Raw genomic sequence first — 21,965 nt, forward strand, 5'->3', positions numbered from 1 at the left:
CTTGCAACAACTCAAGCTGGCGAGTACGTTTCCGGCTGTGATAAATAGCAGGGAAAGGAATGAGATCCCAACACTGTATTTCATACCCTGAAATCCCACTTGTATCTGGAAATGAACAGAGCTCTCCGGCTGATATATGCAGCTTCGGGGCCATTCGCATCCTGTTAGCTTGTACACATTGTCACGGTGATTTAAGCTGGCAATTTGGCCCTAAAATGAAGAGCATCTCACTTTGTCCCTCCCTATTTTCCTATATATTTTCCCGCAGAGGAGAGCTTTTGGGGAGGATTTGGCCAAGCTGGGGACAGGCAGCATCCCCGGTGCGCGTTTTGGCGTGCCGTCAGGCACGGAGAGCTGCAAAGGGTCCCGGCGCCGCGGGACGGCTGCTGCCACAGCCTGGAAACGAAAGCAGCAGGCGGCTGTGCCGAGCTCTGTCTTCCCAGGTCGTCCCTCTTCAAAGCCGACAGAGACACAGAAAAAGGCTTTTTTCCCCTTTCTAGGTCAGATGGCGTTTCGAAGAATCGCAGCCACGCTGCCCCGCGGTGCCCTGGGCAGGGGGAGGACGCCGGCAGGAACACGGGGGGCTCTGGAAGCTGTCCCTTCTGCCCGGCAAGCTCTGCCAGAGCCCCCCCGGCACGGCACCCGGGTCTGTCCGTCTGTCCATCCGGCGACCAACGGCAGGGCCAGCCCCGCCCGGGAACACGACGGCCCGGGCATCGTCACCCATTTCAACCCAGATTTGCACACAAAAGTATCTTTTTGATTCACATCTGCTCACAGCAAAACGCATCTTTAGGTAAAACTCGTATCCAGGTTAAGCAATTCCATAGCGCCCGCTTACCTTACTGCATAGCTGTTCATTTAAACCATCATTAACGATGTTTAATTAACTCCCTAACCGTCCTATTAAGGGGCTTCCCTCTGTCAAGCGCTTCGTCCCAACGCACGTGCAGGGGTCCCCCCCGAGCCCCGGGGGATGCTGGGTGAGACGGGGACCGGGCGTGCTCCGGCCTCTGCGGGGAGGGGGCGGCCACGGTGGGGACCCCGAGGGGAGCGTGGGACCCTCTTCCCGGGACGAAGGCAGGGCCCTTATTTCTCAGCCGCTCGCCCGAGGGGCGCGGAGCCGGGGAGATGGGGAGACGTCTCCAGTGAAGCCCCTGGGCTCCTTCTTGCCGAGGGGTCGGCTCCCCCCCCCACCCCCAGCCCCCCGAAACGACCCCATCCCCCCGCGGGCGCCGCGCGGACGAACCCAGTCAGCACCCGGCTGCGCGGTTCTCATATCAGTTTTAATAGCAACATCAGAGTACTAAATATACACAGGGAAATCGGTATAGGGTGGCATTTACAGTGCTTCCAAACACACAGCTTCCAAGTACAGAGAGAAATTAAAAACCGCTCGGGAAGAAAACGGTTCTCGCCTGCGCGGGCAGCCGGCTCCCCCGGGGCCCCGCCGCCACCGCCCCGCACCGTGGGCGCGCCGGGGGAACCGCGACGCCGGCCGGCGCCGGCCGCTGCCAGGGCTGCGCGTGCAGACGGCTAGAGCGTCGCCCGCGGACGTGCTGGATGTCTCGCGGTGCAGGATTTTCCCGGGAAAATAAAGAAGTACTCGGTGATGTAAAACCGGTTACAAAGTAAAAGCTGTCTCATGTTAGAAAACGGTTTTTGGCAAAATAAAAATAAAGTGTAAACTTCACTGTACATGTCCTATCGAACAAAAAAATAAACCCCTCGGAACCTAAAATAGAAGAATCTGGGTCAGAAATCTGTGCCCTTAGTGTACATTTTTGTGCAACGTATACTTTTTCTCAAAGTAAATATTATCTCCACTCCTGACACTATTAAAAATGTACCTACAAACGCTGAGAATAATTCTTAAAAATGTGTGAGAAGCGTTACATGAGATCTGGAGACCAAACCCACGGACTTCTGAAATGGTGAGGGATTTCTTGCTGGTTTTGAAAAAATCGCTTACAGATTTTATACCTGGTTGAATGAAAATTCCAACCACATTCATCCTGAAATGGGTGGGCTGAGATAGCATATATATATTTTTTGTTCTATTTTATTTTAATTTTTTTTTTTTTTACAAAATATATAATATGTGTAGAATATCTACTATTTAACTACCATTTTAGCTGAACTACCTTCCTTTGCAGCAAGCTGCCAATGGAGAAGAGGTAACCCGAAATCCGCCCCCCGCACGCTTTCCGCCCCCCCGGCCGCGGCAGGACGGGCTGCCCGTTTCCCGGGCTGGGAAGACAGAGTGAAGGTAAACGATCAGATTCGGAGAGATGGGCAGCCGCCCCGGACCTGCTCTGCCCTGCGCGCCCGGGGACGCCACGGCACCGCGCTGCCCTCGGGGTACCCCGGGACGCAAAATCGGGGGACGGAGAAGCAAACCCTACCAATCTGCCCGCGGCACCCGGAGGTGCGTCGACACGGCAGCCCCAAACCGGCTTCGTTTGGCGCAGAAAAGCGGCTGCCAGCGCCAGCGGCAAGTCCTGCGGCTCCTGCTCGGCGTTTGCAACGAGTAGCGTCGGGGGAGAGGGTCCGCGCAGCCCCGGGGAGCAGCCAGCTTTGCCGGCTCCCCGCAGGCGCTGGCGGCGAGAAGGGCTCGTCCCAAGCCGTTCTCTCTCCCACAGAGCCACGAGCAACACGCAGACACGCCACCACGCGTCTGGGCATTCGGTGGCCTCTCAGCAGCTGGGACGCATTTCTTAGTGACTACTAAGGGGCTAAGAAATCCGTAAAATGAACCGAACGGAAACGAGAAGCAGCTAGCTGGAAGTGTACGGCAAGGCAAGGAGCAAAACTCTTTTTTTTTTTCAAGCTGCCAGATCCACAATGAAACTAAACGCAGCGAAAAGCTCTGTTTTTCCAAGGAAACGGCACTCCACAACCACAGTTTTGCAGGAGCCATGTCCAGGCTGCACCCCGCGCCCGCTGCGGCTGCTCTCCCGGATTTCCGTCCGTCCATCGAGTCCCAGCACCTCGCTGCCCGCGAGCCGTGGCTCAATCCATCCGAGCGCAAACGGTGCCGTCCAGCGCACAGGGCTGTATTTCACGGTGGAACATTTCCTGCTCCCTGCGCAACGCTACCGGGCTGGAAAACGGGCTCGATTTCGGAATGGCAACAGAAAACCCCCTAATTCTCGAAACGCGCGCAAGTCCTTTCTGTCCCCGCACGGGAGCAAGACCCCGCTGCTGGGGCGAGCGGCTCCAGCCGATTCCAAGTACCTGGTGGCACAAGCGTTTGCAAAACCTCCCCCGTTATTGCTGAATAAGCTTCGGGCTGGCTCGGGCCAACGAAAGCTGGCACAACTCCCGCCAGCTCGGGATGAGGCTTTGTGTCCGGCGAAGGGCGGCGATGGAAGGAGCCCGTCTAGAGCCATCGCCCGTGGCTGCGGCAGCCAAAAGACCTCGGGGACAGAAGATGCGGCCGCAACGTGGCAGAGCTCACGAGGGAACGCGTCTGCAAACGCCACGCTCGCCTGCCTTTGCCCCGGTGTGAAAGATCTGCTCAATTGGTCTATTCCACTCAAATACGACTTCACGTTTTCATTTCTCTCTCTGTTTTTGGCTTTCATCAATGGTAGGGAATGAAATAACCACAGTTCATCTCTCTTTACTACGAAAGACGTGGGGACGCTAGGATCCTGCCTTGTAAATCACTGCATTTGCAACTCCGGCCCTTCCCTCCTTCCCTTCCTCCTGGCAGTTGTCCCTTGTTGGCGTGCTTGGCATGCGTAGGGATGGGAGGGTTTCTCTGATAAAGTGCAAGTGCTGTTGGTCCTTATAAATAAGGGAAGATTGTGCATCTATTTTTGTTCCCTGGCTCATCTCTCGTTGACCAGGACGTGTCCTTCCGCAAAGCTCGTGCGAGTCCCGCCGTCAGAAACCTGCTCCCGTCATCTGGGGTCACAGTCACTCACCTTCATTCTCTCTCCCTGACACACACACACACACACCCCTACACACACACACACTTCCCTCCCCTTCCCCCAGCTCCGTGGGGAATTCCCCGGGAGCCAGGTGCCGGGCTCAGGGCAGGGCACCCCTCCAGCACCAGCACCAGCACCAGTACCAGCACCAGCACCAGCACCAGCACCGCCCCGCCAGCCGGTTCCTCGCACGCAGAAATACAGAACCATGCTTCAAACGCTCAGGAACGAGGGAGCTGAGATCTATGTTAGGATGTCACATCGCTACTGAGCTTACACTGGAATACCCACGAGAACTACTGGGTGCAGCCAGCACGTACAAATAAACGGGAAGATCAGCGGGCGCAGCACGGCCGACGCGGCTCCTGAGCTGGAGTGGATTGATGCCAGGGAAAGTCAAACAAAGGAGAATTCAAATCCTGCGCCACCAAGGGTGAGTTGCAGGGGCCGCACCGCTCACGTCAGTAAACCACCAAAGCCCCGGTGTACGGAGATGACGGATGGCCCTGGAGCAGCCGCCCCGAATCCGCACTCCTCGGGTCTCCCCCATGGCGGGACAGACCCCCGGGCGCCCCCGAGGGCAAGCACACCCCGCACTTCCCAGGGAAAGCTAAAGCTTCGGGGGTCGCTCCCCTAGCGAGATACTGTCCGTCCCCACCCGAGGCATCCCGGGGAGGCATCCCACCCAAACCCCCCCTCCTCTCCGGCTGCCGGTCGGCAGCGACCCCGGTGCAGAGGTGCCCGAGGCGATGCTCGGGGCTCAAGGGAGCGTTGCCAACGCCTTCGGAGATGTTTGGTTCAAGTCTGCAGGTAACCGTCAGGTCTGGCAAGGAAGACTTCTTCCCAGGGCAGCATCCAAAAATTTGGGAAAAAATAATCCAGACTGTGCAATTCCATCAGGAAAGGACAGAAAAAGGGTACGGAAACAGGAGACTGCACATGGGGCTACGCACAATACTAAGTTTCTACTTTTTTAACTGCACGCTCCTTATAATAAAGAAATTAAGCTGAATAATTAGCGGATGAGTAGAAATGTGTATCTGGACAATTCTAAAAAATCGCTAATATTTACGAAGGGCGGTTTACAAAAAGAACCAGAGGACTTTGGTCTGAACTCTGCTGTCGTTCCCACCTGCGGAACGCCGAGGCAACACAACCGAGACCCAGCTGAAGCAGACCCGAGGCCGTACGGCGCAGTCGCCCAGCTTGGCCTTGGCACAACCTACGCGGGCAAGCCCGGCCTCGGAGCAGGGCACGTGTTAAAGAGTGGAAGCAAACTGTGGTGAGACACCGGGCAGGTTGGGAGACCCCTGCCTGCGGCCGCCATCCCCCCTCCTGCCTGGCTCTCCCAGCGGCACCGGCTTGGAGGGGCATGGCATGGCACGGCACGGCACGGCACGGCACAGAATGGCAGCGCCCGACTCCGTGGAAAGACTCGGATGGGGGGGCTTGCGGGTAGGCTGCCGTGCTTGTCAGCACCCACCTAAACCACGCTGGGACGGGCGATGGGATGTGTCTCTAGAGCAACGCACCAAACCAGAGCCAGCGAACCGTACTTCCCTGGCAAACTGTTGGGCAAAATTCCCTTTTTAATACTATTAAATGATCCCCTTGATTGCGGACAGCGGGTCACGTCTTCTCCTGCCACGGCAGACCCGGCCGAGACCCCGGGAGCCAAGGGAGATGCTCCCCGGAGCTCGCTGCCCCGGGCTGGGTCGGGAGGCAGTCGATCGGCTTCTTCCTGTCTTGTTTGTGACAAGGGGCTGAGCAAGCTTTGGTGTTGTGGCCAACTTAGAAGCCATTTTCCAAAACACCTCCCCCATCCCAGCGCTGAAGTTTGTCTCCTGTGCCGAGAGAGGCTCACCCTTTGAAAATCCACGCCTAAAACTCGTCCCCAGCCAGCCCCGAGGCATCACGCCTAATAGAGCGGGGACCGTGGCTCTGTGAAATGAAGGACGGACACAGGCTTTCGGGCTTCTTCCTATCTCCCTTGATGATGTATCAGGCTACAAAAGTCTGGAAACAGCCTTCACCGCCGCCTCGGGCTGCTGCGAGCTGCCAGGAGCCGGGGGCCCTGCCTGCTGCGAGCTCCCTGCCCCGCACCGCCCCGCACCCCTCCTCCCGAGCTCCCCGCCATCCCTTCCAGGGCCGCAGGAACCGCGGGCAGCGCAGCCAGTTCTGGGAAGCCTCTGCCCCGCTCCCCGCCGGCAGCCTGCCGCGCCGGCACCGTGCTCAGAGCCAGCCCGGGCTGACCCCCACCGCCCGCTGCTGCGGTCCGCTCGCATCGCCACCACTGGAAACGCATTTCCAAAAAGAACCAAAACTATATATATATATATATATGTATACATACATATATATGCTTATACATACACACACACACGTATATATATGTATATATGTCTACCTATATATACACATATAGGTTTGAAAGGCAAGCTGCCAAAGTAGAAAACATCAGTTCACCTAGTTTGTATTATGCGCGTTAAAGAAATTAGACTTTTAGCCCGTGACGTCATCTTTAAAAATGAGTATTTAAGATCTTCAAAAATTGCTACAGTAGAAAAAGTGTTTGTGTGTGTATATATATATTTTCTCTCTACATCTATCGCACATATGTATGCGTATGGACCGGAATGAATGACCCCACCAGAAGAGACGCCCCCCTCGTCCTCCCCAACAGCTCTAGGCGTTAGCGACTTAGCTTCGGCTTCTCGCGAAGTCTTTGCATCGGTACATGGCACATAATGGTATTATTGGCACAGGTTCAGAGTCACAGTCCCCGTCCAGGCTCCAAGCACTCGGTCCTTCCCTCCCAGTCCATCCCTCGCCGGTTCCTCTTCCTCCACGGGATCCTTTGCTCCACCTTTCTCCTTCTCTTCTCCAAAAAAACGCGCTCTTTGAAAAACGCAGTTCCCTATAGGCGTGTTCATTTTTATAAAAATATATTTGGCCCATAGAATGCTGCTCTTTGAGTCTCCTACTGGTAAACAGAAATGGTAGGTACAGGTAACCCATTATTTTTTATATTTTTTACAGGTTCACCAATGGAATCCTGTTAAGGATGAGAAGAAAAACAAAGATTAAATCAGGACAAGGAAACACCTCACGACTCGCAGCGCTTCTTTGACGCCCCCCCGAAGCTTCCCCCTCCTCCTCCTCCTCCTCCCCCCAGCAGCGGCACAGCAGGGCTCCGGGGGCAAACGCCGACGGCAGCAGGCGAGCGTGCCGGGGGGAGCCGGCGGCCCTCCTCAGCTGGTGAGCAGCGGGAGTGACTACGGGGCTCCGGCGTGCCTTCCTGCACGCCTTCATCTCCTGGGGCCTCTCCCAAAGCACAATTTATTTCTGAGCAGCCTCGCGTTCTGGAGCTTTTCATACGGGGGCTAACAGCAGCGAGTGCTCTGGCAGCTGAGAAGACGATGATGAGTACTAACAAGATTTTCTAAAGTTAAATGCCCTAAAGAAATCAATAGAGAATTGGTTAAGCATCAAAAACAGAGATCCTATTGAAGTTCTTCTTAAGCTATTTATTTGCCGTCTTCTCAAAGATCTCTCCCTACGTCATCTCTAAACCTTTATGTGAAGACAGTTACTCCCCACCGTTAGCGGGCGGCCACTCGCTCTACGTGCGTGCGATTGCGCGCCCAGCGGTATCTGCCCGAGCCGGCTCCCCAGGCGTGGGCTGTACGTACGGCGGCCATACGTACAGCGCGGGCAGAAGGGCTGCCTGCAGCGTGCTCGTGACGCCGATGCCCTGTTCCACGCTACGACCTCTGCCCAGCCGGTTATTAGCGCCATGAACACGCTTCATGGTCAAGGTCCTTTCTTCAACATTCGTTTTAAGCAAGATGCCCAATATACGCCATCTCCAAGAACGACACTCGAGTCTTAATTAGCGAGGCAGATTTTACAGAGTCCTTAATCTCCTGCACCGGGGCTGTGTTGGGACTGCTGTTATTCCTCCGAAGACAAGTCTGGATTTTTTACGATGACTCATTATCTGTTAATGTTAATACAAACCATTTGCTGTTGTTAGGCAGAACGGGGCCATCGCGGCAGCTGCTCGCCGTGTTCAAAGCTCAGAATTACCGTGCAATGCCGTAAATTTTAACTGCCTTGTGCAAAAGCTGGGGTCAGAGCAACGTTACCGTACCCGTACGGTTTTCAGGTCTCAAATCGCCACTTCCCTAACAGCGGTGCCGAACATTTACATAGTTCTGGATGAATACTATTTAATGCATGCATTGCAGGATGGAAAATTTATATTGTCTTCCAAATAGCCTCTTTGAGCAAAGTAGGTCAGCGCTTGATCAACCTTACCGATTTTTGTATAATCTCATTCCATGGGGTTTTTCAGTCAAAGAGAGTGGGATTAAGGACAAGAATAATGCGAAATCTCAAACTTCATTTCAGAAAGCCCCAAAGCCAGTATGAAATCAAACCAAAGCAGCCGGAGTTTGCTGTGGTACCCGGCCAAAGCCACTCGAATCTTCACAAATTTCACCTCTCGGCTTGCAAAACGGCGGCTGTTCCTGCCACGCCGTCTCCTCCGTCACCTGCCGCGATCAGGGCACGGAGTTTTGCTTCTTAGACCTCCGTGCAGATAACTCTCCCGTGAGCTGCCTGGTACCAACGCTTTATTGACTGCTTCACTCTTCACCTAACCCAGCCCTGGGCCACGCTGCTGCCGCTGCCGCCGCCGCCGCCGCCCTCATGCGCCAGGCTGCCCGGCTGGGCCAGGTCCCCCGCGTGCAGGAGCAGCTGACGGCAGCCGAGGTGTGACATCCATCCCCACGCCAGCGCTCCAGCGGGGCCTGGCCACCGGCAATCTGCCGGAAAGCTCCAACAGCTGCTCACGGCGGGCGACGTCGCCCGCTCCCAGGAGGGCCGGCAGCCTGGCAGGGACCGCGCTGGCGGCACAGGAACCCTCCCCGGCGCTCCTGTTGGCATGGGATGAATCCGACCCTGGGAAACAACTTCAACATCTGCTTGCCGTGTAAGTAGATGAGCTTCACCAGGTTTCCTGACACAACCTCAGCGCTGCCTGCAGCTCTCCAGGCTGTTCTGTGGCGCCGTCCCGTACATCTGCTCCCTGGAACCGCTCAGCCTTACGATGCCATCGGCACTGTCAAAAGCCAGACTGCCACTTAGGCAAGCACGGTGTTCAGTATTCGCTCCCCATCGTACGTAAAGTCCCGTTGAACTCCAACCAGCCTCCCGGTGCTCATCTGGTCGAAACGCCTGCACTCCTCTCTGCCCTGCCATCCCTGGCCCCGGCCACGTCGCCTGTCCTGTGCCTCCAGCTCGGGCTCTACAGTTCAGCAGTACTAATTTCCTTACTAGACAGCTAAGAGCTGTGAAGTGCCATCAATTAAAACTTGTAAAGTGCTTTCAGCCTTTCCAAGGAGCAAGGTTTCTGGTGTGGAGACCAATGCAGCATCTGACCCCTCCCGGTGCCGGGCCGTGTGCCTGCAGAGCGGGGAGACCCCCGACCCTCTGCTCACCCTGGCTGGGGGGTCCCCCCGCCTGCCCCCCTCCGTCCCCTGCAGATGCCGAGAGAAAGGGGCTGGCAAGAGAAAGCTGCCCGTAATCCCTCCAGGAAGAGCCAGGAAGCTCCGCGTGCTCCAGAGCATCCGTCCACCCCTGCCGAGCTGCAGCGGGTCAACACCAACCTTCAGGCTACGGTGCTGCTACTGAAGCAGCCAGCCAGGGCAACGGCCATCCCTCGGGAAGAGGTGCAGCCCGAAGCAGCTCCGTCTCCTTTTCCACCAGCCTCTCCTCTAGACAGGAGAGCTGGAAAGGCATCCGCAGCCCCAGCGCTCTCCCCGCGCTTAGCAGCATCTGCCCGGTGACGGTACGAGGGAACGATCTACCGGGGAGCTCTCTCGGTACCACCAGCCACGCCATCTGCTCTCGGAAGGTTTTACCTTACACAGTGAGATGTGAAACTTGAAATATTCATTGTGTCTGTGGGATGTCCCAGCTGGCACACACGCATTCATGCAAAACGCTCTTCGCGTGGGCTTGCGATGCCTCTTTCGACCGCAGGTTCCTGGGAAGCTACGGGGGGGCCGTGCCGACCGCTGCGGGGCAAGCGCGGGGCTGCAGGACAGCAGAGCAGAGCCCGCTCCGGAGACATCCCCGCCGTGACCCTGGCAGCTCCTCTCCTCTGACAACCGTGCCCCGGCAGAAGAGGCCATGGGCGTGGAAAAAACATTAAGCAACCTGTTTTGAACTTCTGAAGGATTTGGGTTGACCCCATTTTGGGACGATGACAATTTCTCCCGTTATGTGTGCTGTGGCGACATTCCTCCCCGCACACGGTAGGATCTATGGCAGTCACCTGGTTCTTACCACGATGTACCACTTACGCACGTGTATTCCAGAAACACCCTGGTGCAAAAACACATATGCACGTGTACTCATGCAGACAACAGTTTTTGGATTAATCATCTCATTTGTTAACACTAATGAAAGTGAACATCAGCTTCCAGAACTGTATAAATAATTGAAATACTGTTACGGAGCTAATGCTCCAGGTACGACTCAGATTTTTCTAGAGCGCGTCAATACGCCTTTTATGGATTCCATGAAAACGGGTCAATGAGAATTTCAAGGATTAATGGACCAGCCTTGGACTATTTAAGGAAATCTATGGAGATGACCAGGGAGCAGTCTCTGGCACAGCATTTCCAGGACCTCGGGCAGGAGCGGTGGGAATTGCACCGGCTTCCCGTAGCAGGCAACAGCTCAGAGCTGCTCATTCCCCTCTGCTTCAGGCGAGAGAGCTGCCGACGGCATCCAAGGATGGCTGGCTTGGGCTTTGTGTCGGTTTTTTGAAAACATCATTTCAAGCCAATGGACAGACTTCACAAACTGCAAAGCTCAGGGTGGAAAAGGTACAGCGGATGATTGCCGTTTGCTTCCCGGAGCCAGCGTCCGCACGTGCCGCTGAGGAAGACCCTGCAGAACCTCTCCCATTTGGCGTCCGGCCGCCCTTGCTCACTAACGCCGGCTCTCCGGCCAGGTACCTTCGCACTTTGCTCCTCCGGACAGCGGCCACAGCAAAAGAGTTGGAGAAATTAGGAGCAAACATTCATAGATGGGGAGTAAGAGCCTTTTCACATTTAATAGGAAAGCCCCTCCAGCAGCGGGGTCGTGCCAGAGGGACCCTGCAGCAAAGACGCCGGTGGGCTGACGGCTGGACCCCGGCTCGCTGCCCTCCCCGCACACCTCACCTGGCCCGCCCAGACGCAGCCAGCCCCGAGCACGGCCGGGACCATTAACTTTTTATTCCCTTCCATTCTAATCTAATTATATTTCTGTGTTCAATAGCTGAGCATAATGTTAAACAGGCTATTCCGAGTAAGCTGCAGTCAGGGAAGGCTGGAAATTTCATTTACACTGAATGTATGATTCATTACAGCGGGGACTTGGGACAGACCAATTAATTCACCTGAGCGCACAGCTCGAACGGGCACTGCTGCCCCACGGTGAGCTGGCACGCCGTGAACCCTAATTGCTTTTCCTGCCACCGCTCGTGGCTGTGCCACCTTCAAAGCAATGCAAGGAGGTGAAAACGGCCCAAACTAACTCAGAAAAAAAAGAAAAAAAATCCCCAGACAACGTACTGTTGCAAGCAGCACAACATCCTTGTACTCCCTGGGTTGCAGCAGTACCCGAGGCGTGAAGCCGGCTGCTGGGGACTGCGCACACGGGCTTGCAGGCTCAGCTGCCCACAGAGCGAGGAGGAGCACGGGAGCAGGAGGAGGAGGAGGAGGAGGAAGACCCCAGCAGCCATGCAATCAGAGCAAGGAACTGTTCATGACATCAAACATCACCAAATGAGCTTTCGGGTACCGATGGAGCGTGCATGTCGGATGCATGACCCTCGAATGAGACAGGCTGTCCATCATGCAACAAGAGGTTAATTACAGATCAGGCCACTTCACAGCACGGAAATTGCTATCACTTGTCAAGGTTTTAGAGGTGGGCAGGAACCACAAGGTCAGGCTGAAGTTCGAGGCCGCCGCAGGGACCCTTCGCTCTCAAGTCCACATCCATCCCAGCCCCTGACTTTTAGCTCGGGCCCGTCTGTAATTCACCTCCGTGGAAAATGCATTTTGGTACCCAACCTCCCCTCCACGGCGGGAGATGCGCCCGGCATCCCGGCCAGGCGAGCCACCCCGCTTGGGTCCGATGCCCCAGAAGAAGCGGGAGCGGGAGGATGGCACCGGGCAGGGGACGGTGGGCTTGGGGCGGCAGGCACGGGGCGGACGCGGGGGGAGCGCGGTACGTACCAGGAAACAGCCCGATGGCGTCTGCCCTGCCCCCAGAAGTCAAACAGGCTTCGGCCAGTCAGCAGGAGATTTCAAACCATTTCTCAGACACAAAGGCCACGGGAATAAGATGCCGGTCAGAAGAAGAGGGTCTGCAGCGAGCAGAAAAACGGGCTTGCACATGCTGGTATGGAACAGACCAGGAGCAAGCCGAGGTGGCCTGCTGCAAAACTCAGCATTTTTAGAGGAAAAGGAACCCCAAATCTCTCTCAAACAATGCTCCGAATGGGCTTATTGGACACCAGGGTGGTGCAGAGCAGAGAAAGCAGACAAAAAAGACGGGCTGGAACATCGAACGTTTTACCCCTGTGCACGAGCGCCTCTTAACGCAGCCAGCTGCGCTGGGGATACACGACCCGAACGGCGGCAGGACATCTCCTGCGGGCCACCTCCCCGCCTCTCCGGCCCCCCGAGGCCAACAGGGTCCTTTTCACCCGACGGCAGAGAAGCGACGAAGCCCTTCCAGGCAGAACAAGGGCTCCCCTGCATCGCCTGGCTGGGGTTCACATCAAAATCAAGGCACGTGTACGTTCAGGGACATGGTTTGAAACTCCCTGCCAATTCTCTGCCTTCCGAGAGCCGAGGAAACCCTGAAAAATGTGAACCGGCACAACCCCACGCGCACGCAGATGATGGCGGTTAGGAAGATGTCTGTAAAGCTGCTGGTTTCCAGGCTTCTGTCCTTCGCGCGGGTGGCCATCGGCTGCGGGTGGCACGCACGCCACGCTCCAGCCAGGCTGCGTGGAGCACCAGCGGCTCCTTTCCTCCCTCAAAACTCTCCTCCTGATTTTATCTCCAGCTTTGATGGGGGACGTGCATTTACCGCATGGTGCGACTGCACCAGCGCCCAGTGAAAGGGCTCTGGGAGCCCGAGGCCGCTGCCGACCACCCCCCGCCCGCGCGGGCCAGGGGCACGCAGAGCCAGGGCTCGCGTCTTTTACGCCGCGCCGCCAGCGGCTGTGAAGCCCCCTTGTTAACGCGTCGTTACTTCACGCCAGAGAAACAGTTCGCTTGGCTCTCACCGCCTGCTCCTCCATTAATCACCCCGCTCATTCGCAACCCGGCAGCTCTTTCGACGCTGCTTAGCAGACAGCGCGACTGCCGGAAGATGGATCCAGCAGCATTCACGTGCTGGCGGCAGCAGCCGGGAACTGTGAAACGCGCGGTGCCGAACATGGCCAGAGCTCGCTGAGCCGACCGCCCACCCTCATCGGCGGGACGAGAGGTCCGGCGGCCGTGCCCACGCCGAGCGACGGGGCGGGCGAGCATCGCATCGGCACGGCGAGCCGGAAGAAGGCAGCTCCGCCACGTGCTCCCAGGGCATCCCCCGGGGAAGAGAGGGGGCAGCAGACCCCCAGCGCAGGACGGTGCTCCCCAACCCGCAGGGAAACCACGCCGGCCGCCTCACCTGTTTCCATTGAAGGTTGTTTTATAATCCCCGGGCGAGTGTAACGCCTCCTCTGCGTAGACGGGCACGGGGGTCCGGACACACTCGTGGGAGCACTGCAGCGTCTCGTTGTAGGCGGTGAAGATGTCGAGGGCGCTGGGCACGCGGGCGGGGGCGAAGTCGGTCAGGTTCTGGCAGCTCTCCTCTTGCTGGTCCAGCTTGCGCTGGTGGCTGTTGCGCCGCGGGCGCCCGCTCTGCGCGCAGCTGGGGCGGCGGGGAGAGAAGAAGGGACACGATGTGCCGCTGATGCTTGGCAGAGGAACGCGCGTTATCGGCCATTTGTTATACATCGCCCAATATTAGACTAGAACTCGGGCGCTTTGGAAAGATCGGCCACAAGCAAGCAGTCATTTTCCTGGCTTTTTTCTTTTTTAGAGATCAAATTTAAATTTAGGTACGAGCTTTTTATCACCAGAGGAATTCCTTAGCAAGTCACACGTTTAGACCTGCAGGACATTAAAGCATTTTGTAAGTGAAAAGACAGAGGTGAGAACCCTTTCCGCTTGGGAGGCACCAAGAGGTTTTAACTTACTGGGATAAATAAGCTCAGAAACTGGTCTGACACGGCAGCCCCGCTCCCCGGAGGCACCGACGGGATCTCGCGGACCTGCAACGCTTCTGGTTCGGTTTGTGCGAAAGAAGGAGAACGCCAGCCAGCAGGAACCTGCCCCAGATCAGGCTGTTCCTATTTAAGGGTCTAGACGCTGATTTAATTAAGACGTCACTTTTTCCGGACAGGATTGCCAGTGCCTATCCTAACCCTGGAAGATGGCAGCTCGGCGGGGGATGCCGGCGCTGCCACGGGGGCAGACCCGCGGGGCCGGGAGCATGAGGTTCCCCCGGGAGCGGCACCGGCCGGGGCGCAGCATCTGCCCGCAGCGGGGCACAGCCTGCTCTGCACCGCCCGACAGCCACTGAAGCTACCGTCAGCTCCACCACGGCACGCGGGCAGCAGTAACGACAAGGACGCTTGTACGGTGCGCGGCCATCGCTCGCCCGTCCTGCCCGAGCGGGACAAGCGCCAGCCAAAGGACGGGGGAAGAGACGGCAGCTCGTCTGGGGCTGGGGACTAAGGGTGCGATCGGGGTCAGCTCTGCCAAGGAGCCCGCGGCCGGCCCTCGCCCGCACAAGCGGCGTCGGAGGTAGCCGAAAAAATGTGCGGAAAACCACAGCACAGTTTGGCAAACGCTGGAGCTGGGCAAACTCCTCGGGCTGCTGCTTTTCTGCTTGGGACGTGTCTGACCGCCGCCCGCGCCCGCCTGCAGGTATCCTCCGGTGACTTCCCAGTTTCGCTCATTGTAAACAACTTCCATTCTACACTGACCACTGTACTTATTCCTTTTTCCCTTTCTGGCATCAGCATTAGGTTACTCCTCGAGCTGGTCGGCCAAGCCGTGGTCAGCCGGATCAATGACACGTACTGCTTATCAGCACGATTAGAGGAAAATCCCAGAAGTGTTTTTATAAAGCACTTTCCACGCCCTTTCACCAAAATCCTACAATCCCAGCCTGGTTTGGGTGGGCAGGGACCCCACAGCCCACCCAGTGCCACCCCTGCCATGGGCAGGGACACCCTCCACTAGCCCAGGTTGCCCAAAGCCCCATCCAACCTGGCCTTGAACACTGCCAGGGAGGGGGAAATACTGCTACGACCAGGCAAGCTCAGTGCAGCAAAGCCTGTCTGAGATACAAAGCTGAGCATCGCCGGCTGCACCCCCGATGCCTCCCCGCGGGCCCGCTCCCAGCAAAGCAAACTGGTCTGCGGGGCAAGCAGCTCGTGCTTTTGGCCAGCTGCAACGCTCCGTTAAAGCTCTGCCCAGATTAAGATGCCTCCGTAGCCCTGCAAATAGATTTTCCTCTAATCCCGGGGAGCGAGCAGGCTTCTTCATCAACCCGGTTTTCTAATTTCCTCCCGGGCGTGGGAATCGATTTGCTGCGGCACCTGGGGAGAGCTCGGGCAGGCCGAGCGGGCAGGAGGCGGCCGGGCTGGAGGAGACCGCCGGAGCAGAGAACTGCCGCCGCCGAGCACGGCAGCGCCGCGCCGCAGCTCTCCCAGCGGCCCAGAGCTGCAGCCGTATCATTACACCAGCAACGTTGACCTCAAAGTAGGGCAGTTTCCCTGGGAAAATAGGTAAAGTCACGAGCGCCTGAAGCGAAAAGCTAACCTATTTTGCCATACGCCCCAGCCATGCCGAGGGAATAAACGGGAGCAAATTCCGCTGGAGGAGCAGAGGAGCGCTCCGGGGATGGGGCGCGCTTCCAACCGGCGGCACCCGGCAGGCTCGGGAGGTGTCCTTTGGGCCCTGGGGGGTCGGCAAGGTCAGAAAACGCAGTTGTTGCTTGCGGAGCCAGGCTGGTGATCGAAGGAGCAGCAGTAAAGCTGCTTAAGCAAGGCGGCAGAGGAGATGCCACCCGGCGCGGGGCAGGTCCCGGCACCCTCACGGGGACACCCGCTGCGGCCGAACGCTCGACTCTGACCTCACCGGGTGGCATCACGTTGCAGCGAGGCAGTCCCGGAGCAGCGATGAGCACGTGGCCCACGTGGGACTCGGCCACCCCACCCTGGCCACGTGCTGAGCCCCAAAGCCACCCACCACGCGGCGAGAGGTGGCCGAGCTGCCGGGGCACGGGTGAGCCTCTCACGGGAGGGGGTTTCGGCATTAAAGAACACCCCATTTTCTCCTCAAGTGCCTTTCGGGAGCCATCCCGGCGGATGCCGCGGGCTTTAGCGCTCATGGCTGGGAAGACACCCCCCGTCCCACCCTGCCCCCGTCCCTGCGCCACCCCCCAAAGCCAGAGAGACCCAGGAGGGACCTTACCAATTTTTTAAGACAAGAGTTGTTATCAGAGCGGCAATGACCATGATGAGGGACACGGTAATAGTGATTATCTGATGAACCGCCAGACCTGCGGAGAAAAGAAACAGAGAGTGGGGACGGGCGACACGGGGGATCCCGGGCAGCGGCGAGCAAAGCCCCCGCTGAGCACAGCCGCTCCCCCGCCGAGCGGACCCCCCCGCCGCCTCCCCCCGGCAGCGGCGACGCAATCCTCTCTCCTGCCTTACATAAAATAATCTTTAAGCCAGGCTTCTCATTTCCTATCCTCTCAAGTATGTTCCTTGTCAGCCCGAATTAGGCACGAAGAACGGAAGAGATGTGAAGACGTATCCCCTCCGGGACGGAAAGGGAAACTTGAGCGCAGCCTTGCAGTGGGTGCGGGATTAACCAGAGATAATAATTACCGCACTAACTGCTGCTCACTTAGAAGGTCGGGTGGGCTCATTTTCTCCTAATTCACCTTACACAGGGTATAATTCTGGCTCGTGTATCATTCCTAATGAGCAGTTTGGAAACAAAAGCATCTCAATGTACAGTATGTTTGTGATTTGGTGCTGCTTTACAGTTGCAATTTCGTAATGAAATGATTTTCCTGGCTGCAGCCCAAGGATGTGCCGTTTTTCACAAACAGATGTTGCAGCTCCTGATGGATGGTATTTTTAATAAATAAATAAGTGTTAGTACGACAGGAAAACAAGCAGCGATATGTATAAATATATATGTGCACATCTGCACGATACGTGCGCAGCGCTCCCAGCTCGTGCGGTTGCGTGCGGCAAGGAAATTGCTGCTTCCTCCCACACGGAGCACACGGGCTCCCGGCCGGCTGCCGCGGCTCGGTCAGAGCCAGGGATGCCCGTGGGGCCGCCCCGGCCGCAGACCCGGGCAGGAGGTGGGCAGACGGCTGCCTGCCCGCCCGGCCGCAGGGCTCGGCGGTGAACCGAGCAGCTCCTCCAGCGCCGGCAGCCGTATGCACGCACAGCCCTTCCCTGGCGAAAGCGGTGTGTGTGCCCGGCGTGCCTCCTCCTCGGAGGGTGGAAAACCCTCCCGGGAGAGAGTTGTCGGTGGGCGGCGTGCCCCCACCACAGCCCAGAGCGCTGCCAGTCCCCGGCTCACCCTCCGTGGGGATGCTGTGCAGAGCATCCCCACGCTCCCACGGCAACGCTGCCCAGAGCATCCCCACGCTCCCACAGCAACAGTGCCCAGGGCTCTCCCACGCTCCTGAGCGGTGGATTTGGGGCCACGCCGGGGCTCCCCTGCTTTCGGCACAGCGCACCCCACCCTCACGGCAGGCTTGTGTGAGACTCGGAGCAGGATAATTAGGCCAGACGAGATTTATCAGTGGCATTTTAAACCACGGATCACGCTTGCTGCTCCACTGCCTTCTCTCGAAGGACAAAAGTTTGACTCCCTTGAAATTTGTTCTCTCGTCTCCCCCCCCGCTCATCCCCGCGCCCCAGGGGTTTCGGGTCCCTGCCCACGCTGCCGACAAAACTCATCAAGGGAGAAAAGCCGCTCGAGCTCAGCCCGACTGCCAGGGCAAAGCTGCCACCTCCCAGGGCAGGCAGCGTTCGACGCCTTCCCAGCCCACGCACCTCCAAAGAACCGCTAATCCCCCAGAAACGTGACGGAAAACGCTTCTGGCCTGGGGAAGAGCGGGAGAAGAGCTGTGCAAGGCTGCTGCGACCCGTGGTGACACCCGAGGGGCGATGGAAAGAGCTCAGCGTGGGCACACGGAGAGACGTAAGTTACCTTTTGACGGCACACCTCCCTCCAGCAGCCTCCCAGCTTTTGGGAGCACAAGCGCCCATCGCGCCACGGCTCGAGGGGCTACCCCGGCTTCTGTTAGCCCTGCCCACGGGCACACGTGCCTCAGCACCACACCTCGCTGCCCGAGCATCCTTGCTCAAGATCCACCATCAACTCGTCCTTGTCAACGTTACCGTGCTGCCCGGGCTGCAGGACCCCAGGCTTTGCCGCAGGGCAGCCCAGGAAGCTGGCGTGGATCCCTCCCCGCTCAGGGCGCAGAGACCCATAAAATCCCAGATTTGGAGCAACGAGGCCAGCCAGCAGCTGGCCTGGCGACCACAAAGCTCTGGCGGATGGTAGAGCAGAAACAACATAAAAGCAGCGGGGTTTCTGGAAGGAAACACACACCCATCGTCTCGTAGCGTTTGTTCCGCTTTGCCAGCAGATACGCTATGGTGGAGATCTGGGAGAAGAGCCGGAGAGAGGAGCGGGGATCCCGACCGGTTTTAAGGACAGGACACGGTCTGGAGCAGGAGGCGGCGGCAGATGTCAGCCACGCCACGGACATCGCCACGGACAGCGGTTTTCTAGAGGCACGGCCCCAGCGCTGAGCCAGCAGAAGGCAAGAGCCCACCAAAACACAGGGAGGTGCAGAACGCTGCAAGACTCCAGGGTTTGGGGTTCTTCCTCTGCTCCCCAGCACCGCGAGCCGCACGCTCCCTCCCCGGGGAGCCATCGGACGGACAGAGGGACGGCTGCTCGCCAGCCCCGACGCCCTGGCGAAGCCGAGCACAGCGGGATGGGATGCGTCAGGGTTATTTTTCTCCTTCAACTCAAGCACCTATTTTGCAAATGACCCATTTCCTCCATTTACTCCCAATTACACTTCAATTGGTTCAAACAGGCTGTGACAAGGCTCCTCCGGAGAACGGCTGGCACCGGCAGCTGCCAGAACAAAGAGCGGGTCAGGGGAAGCAAGCGCCAGGGCTGGGGACGCTGGCGGCAGAGGACGACAAGCACCCGGCACCCACCTCCACCGCAGCAGCCCCAGCCCCGGAGGGGTCCGACGCCGGGGAGCAGCCGCCGGGCTTCGTGCCCTCGAGGAGGAGACGCGGCAGGCGCCTGGCAGAGCCCGGTCGTGGCTCTACAGGCTGGGGGGGGCTCCGAACCGACAGCCACCGCCCGCGGGGACACCCAGCGTGGGCAGGATGGCTCAGGAGCTGCCGAGCGCGGAGCTGCGGGGGCTGGCGGAGTCGTCCTCCCCGGAGCTGGGGAGATCGGCCACCTCCCACGAGCGACTGGGGAGCCAGAGCCAAATTATTTGCTCCTGGGCTGCTCTGCCTCCGGCTTCCATTTCCCAAGGGAATTCACGGGAAAAAAACTGCCACGGGGCTTCCCACCGCCCGCCAGCACCCTCCGGATGCGAGGCGCAGAGGATGACTTCTGGTCCCGCGCTTCGGGTTCCTGGAGGTCGGTGGTGAAGGGACCCGTGTCCCGACGGACCCGAGGAGCGCAGCCGGCAGCTCCCAGCCCCCAGCTCACACCCGCCCTGGTGCTCTGGTGCGCGCCGGGTCAGGAGTGACACCCGCCCCGGCAGCAGCCCGGCGCAGCCAGCCCGGCCGCATCCTTTGCGGCAATCTTGGAGCAGCTCCCAGTGGGACACTGCCGAAAAAGATAAAAGGAAAGACTCTAAAAATAAAATAAAAACAGCCCAGTGCCCAATTCCTTTGAAAACAGAAGCGGCGTCGGAGATGAGACCTTGTGCAAAGATGGGCGCCGAGGCAGAGGCGGCAGGGACACGGGAGAACCTAACGATGCAATTAATCCTTGCACTTACATAATGGGGAACGCGCAGGCAGAACAGATTGCAGGTGGCTGAGCGCTGGGAAGGATGGCAGCTCTTGGGAGCAGGACACATGGATTTTAAGAAGGGCTGGATAATTTTAGACTCCATCACATACATAAGTTGCCATATGTACCGGCACAGAAGAAAGTTCCTTTGCATCGCATATTAATTCTGCACCAGAGCCCGGGGGGATTTCAAGGGGACGGGAAATGTTTTTTAAGCGTTAACCACGGTGGTGATGGCAAGAGGGAACGGGACCGGATGGGGGACTGGGACGATCCCCTGGGAAGCTCCATAGCAACGTCCACCGCCAGAGAGACTAACACCAGATCCCTTCCTCCGGGCCTTCAAAGAAATATATGGACCCACAGAGGGGAAAATCGAACAGAAACATCCAATCTGCAAGAGAAGGTGCTAACGGATGGGGCATCCTGGGAGAGGGGAACGTCCCGTGAGGGACACGCAGCACCCGGGGGGCGAGGCGAGATGAGAGAGAGATGGCTGCCAAGAGCAAAGCGTTATTTTAAACACAGCCCCAGGAGTCCGATCTGTCTGGAGGAAAGGGACCTGGAGAAGAAAATCAATAGCTCATAAAGCAAAATTACTCTCCTCCTCCTCCTCCTCCTCCAGTGCGGGAAGCCTTCTGCCGAGCACGTGCCGCGGAGCGAAACCCGCGCCCCCAAAACGCGGGGCAGGCTGCAGGAAAGAACCTGGGAGCTGGGATTACGGTGGCTCGGTTTTGTCGGCTCGTCTCCATGGCAAACGTTTCAAACGGTGCCGCTCCGAGCCCAGCGACTCCACGCGTTCATAACCGGCGCCGAAACCAGCCGCGGGAAGGGCAGAGGCGGGCGCGCGGCTGGGGGGACGCCCGGCGAGCTGCTGCCCCGACCGGCGGCCACGGCAGCTGTAAATGCCTCGTCCCTGTGAGGGGACTGCGAGCGGTTCCCTCTTACAAGGCTTTTACCAGGCAATTTGACGCAGTGACCATTTAACTCGAGGGTAATTACAGGAGAAGTATTTAATGGAATCGAAAGTGTGTCCAAACGCCCGTGCTTCTGCTAGTGCAGCAGAATTTAATGTGTCGCCTGCCAGGAGGGAACGCTCTTCAAAGGCGCTCTTTGAACCCTCGGAAATGCTGAAATATCGCTGGGTTTTTCCACTCCCGTGCCGTCCGAGCGCACTCTGGGCTCGCCGGGGACTTCTCGTCCCCTCCGGCGGTGGCAGACCCAGCCTCAGCATCCCTGCGGGCACCAACCCGCAAAACTCCAAATTCCCCAAGTCCAGGGAAAAAACTCAATCTTATCAAAGCAAGCAAACGCCAGGGCTTTTTTTTTTTTTATATATATATGTTATTTTACAGACCGTATATTTGCCGCTGAGATGAAAGTGCTGAGTTTTGGCCTTTCTGGCCACCTTTTGAAACGGCTCCCGGACACCTCTGCATCAACAGAATTAATTCCATGAGAAAATCCATTCGAGACTTACGTCTTGCTGCTGCAGAAGTGCGCAATGGCAGCGAACAGGAGATATAAGCTCTTAATTAAAAACAAAGAGAACCTCTATCCCCCAAGGCCTTTACTTCAACAGCTCTGGTTAGGGAGACCGTATTTTTCATTTTCCCAATAAAAACAGCTACGAGCTGCAACTCTTTGAAGACCCTCGTCAAGGCCTCTAAGCTGCATAAAATTAAAAAAGGAAAAACCAGCTCCATTTCATTTCTGCCGAGCATCGTCCTGAGTTACCGTCAGCAGCAGGAAAACAAGAGATGCTCCGAATACCCGCGACACCCCAGCCAGGAGGCTGCAA

At 57.7% G+C, this 21,965-nt stretch overlaps 1 protein-coding gene across 3 annotated transcripts in view; it reads right to left on the bottom strand.

Annotated features, from left to right (window-relative positions):
• AJAP1 (adherens junctions associated protein 1) overlaps positions 1-21,965 on the bottom strand; it is a 98,159-nt gene that overhangs the window by 54,856 nt on the left and 21,338 nt on the right. Inside the window, exons 3-6 of one of the 3 annotated variants that reach the window (XM_075773229.1) lie at positions 16,547-16,634; positions 13,689-13,931; positions 12,242-12,372; positions 3,337-6,996 (exon numbers count right to left, since the gene is read on the bottom strand). In XM_075773229.1, coding sequence (XP_075629344.1) covers positions 12,300-12,372; positions 13,689-13,931; positions 16,547-16,634 — 404 coding nt within the window. In that variant the 3' untranslated portion in view covers positions 3,337-6,996; positions 12,242-12,299. Of the gene's footprint in view, positions 1-3,336; positions 6,997-12,241; positions 12,373-13,688; positions 13,932-16,546; positions 16,635-21,965 lie in introns of those variants that run through there. The other 2 variants (XM_075773230.1, XM_075773228.1) reach the window with 2 other exon arrangements.

The sequence above is a fragment of the Balearica regulorum genome, chromosome 21 (assembly GCF_011004875.1).
Source record: "Balearica regulorum gibbericeps isolate bBalReg1 chromosome 21, bBalReg1.pri, whole genome shotgun sequence".
NCBI classification, from domain to species: domain Eukaryota; kingdom Metazoa; phylum Chordata; class Aves; order Gruiformes; family Gruidae; genus Balearica; species Balearica regulorum.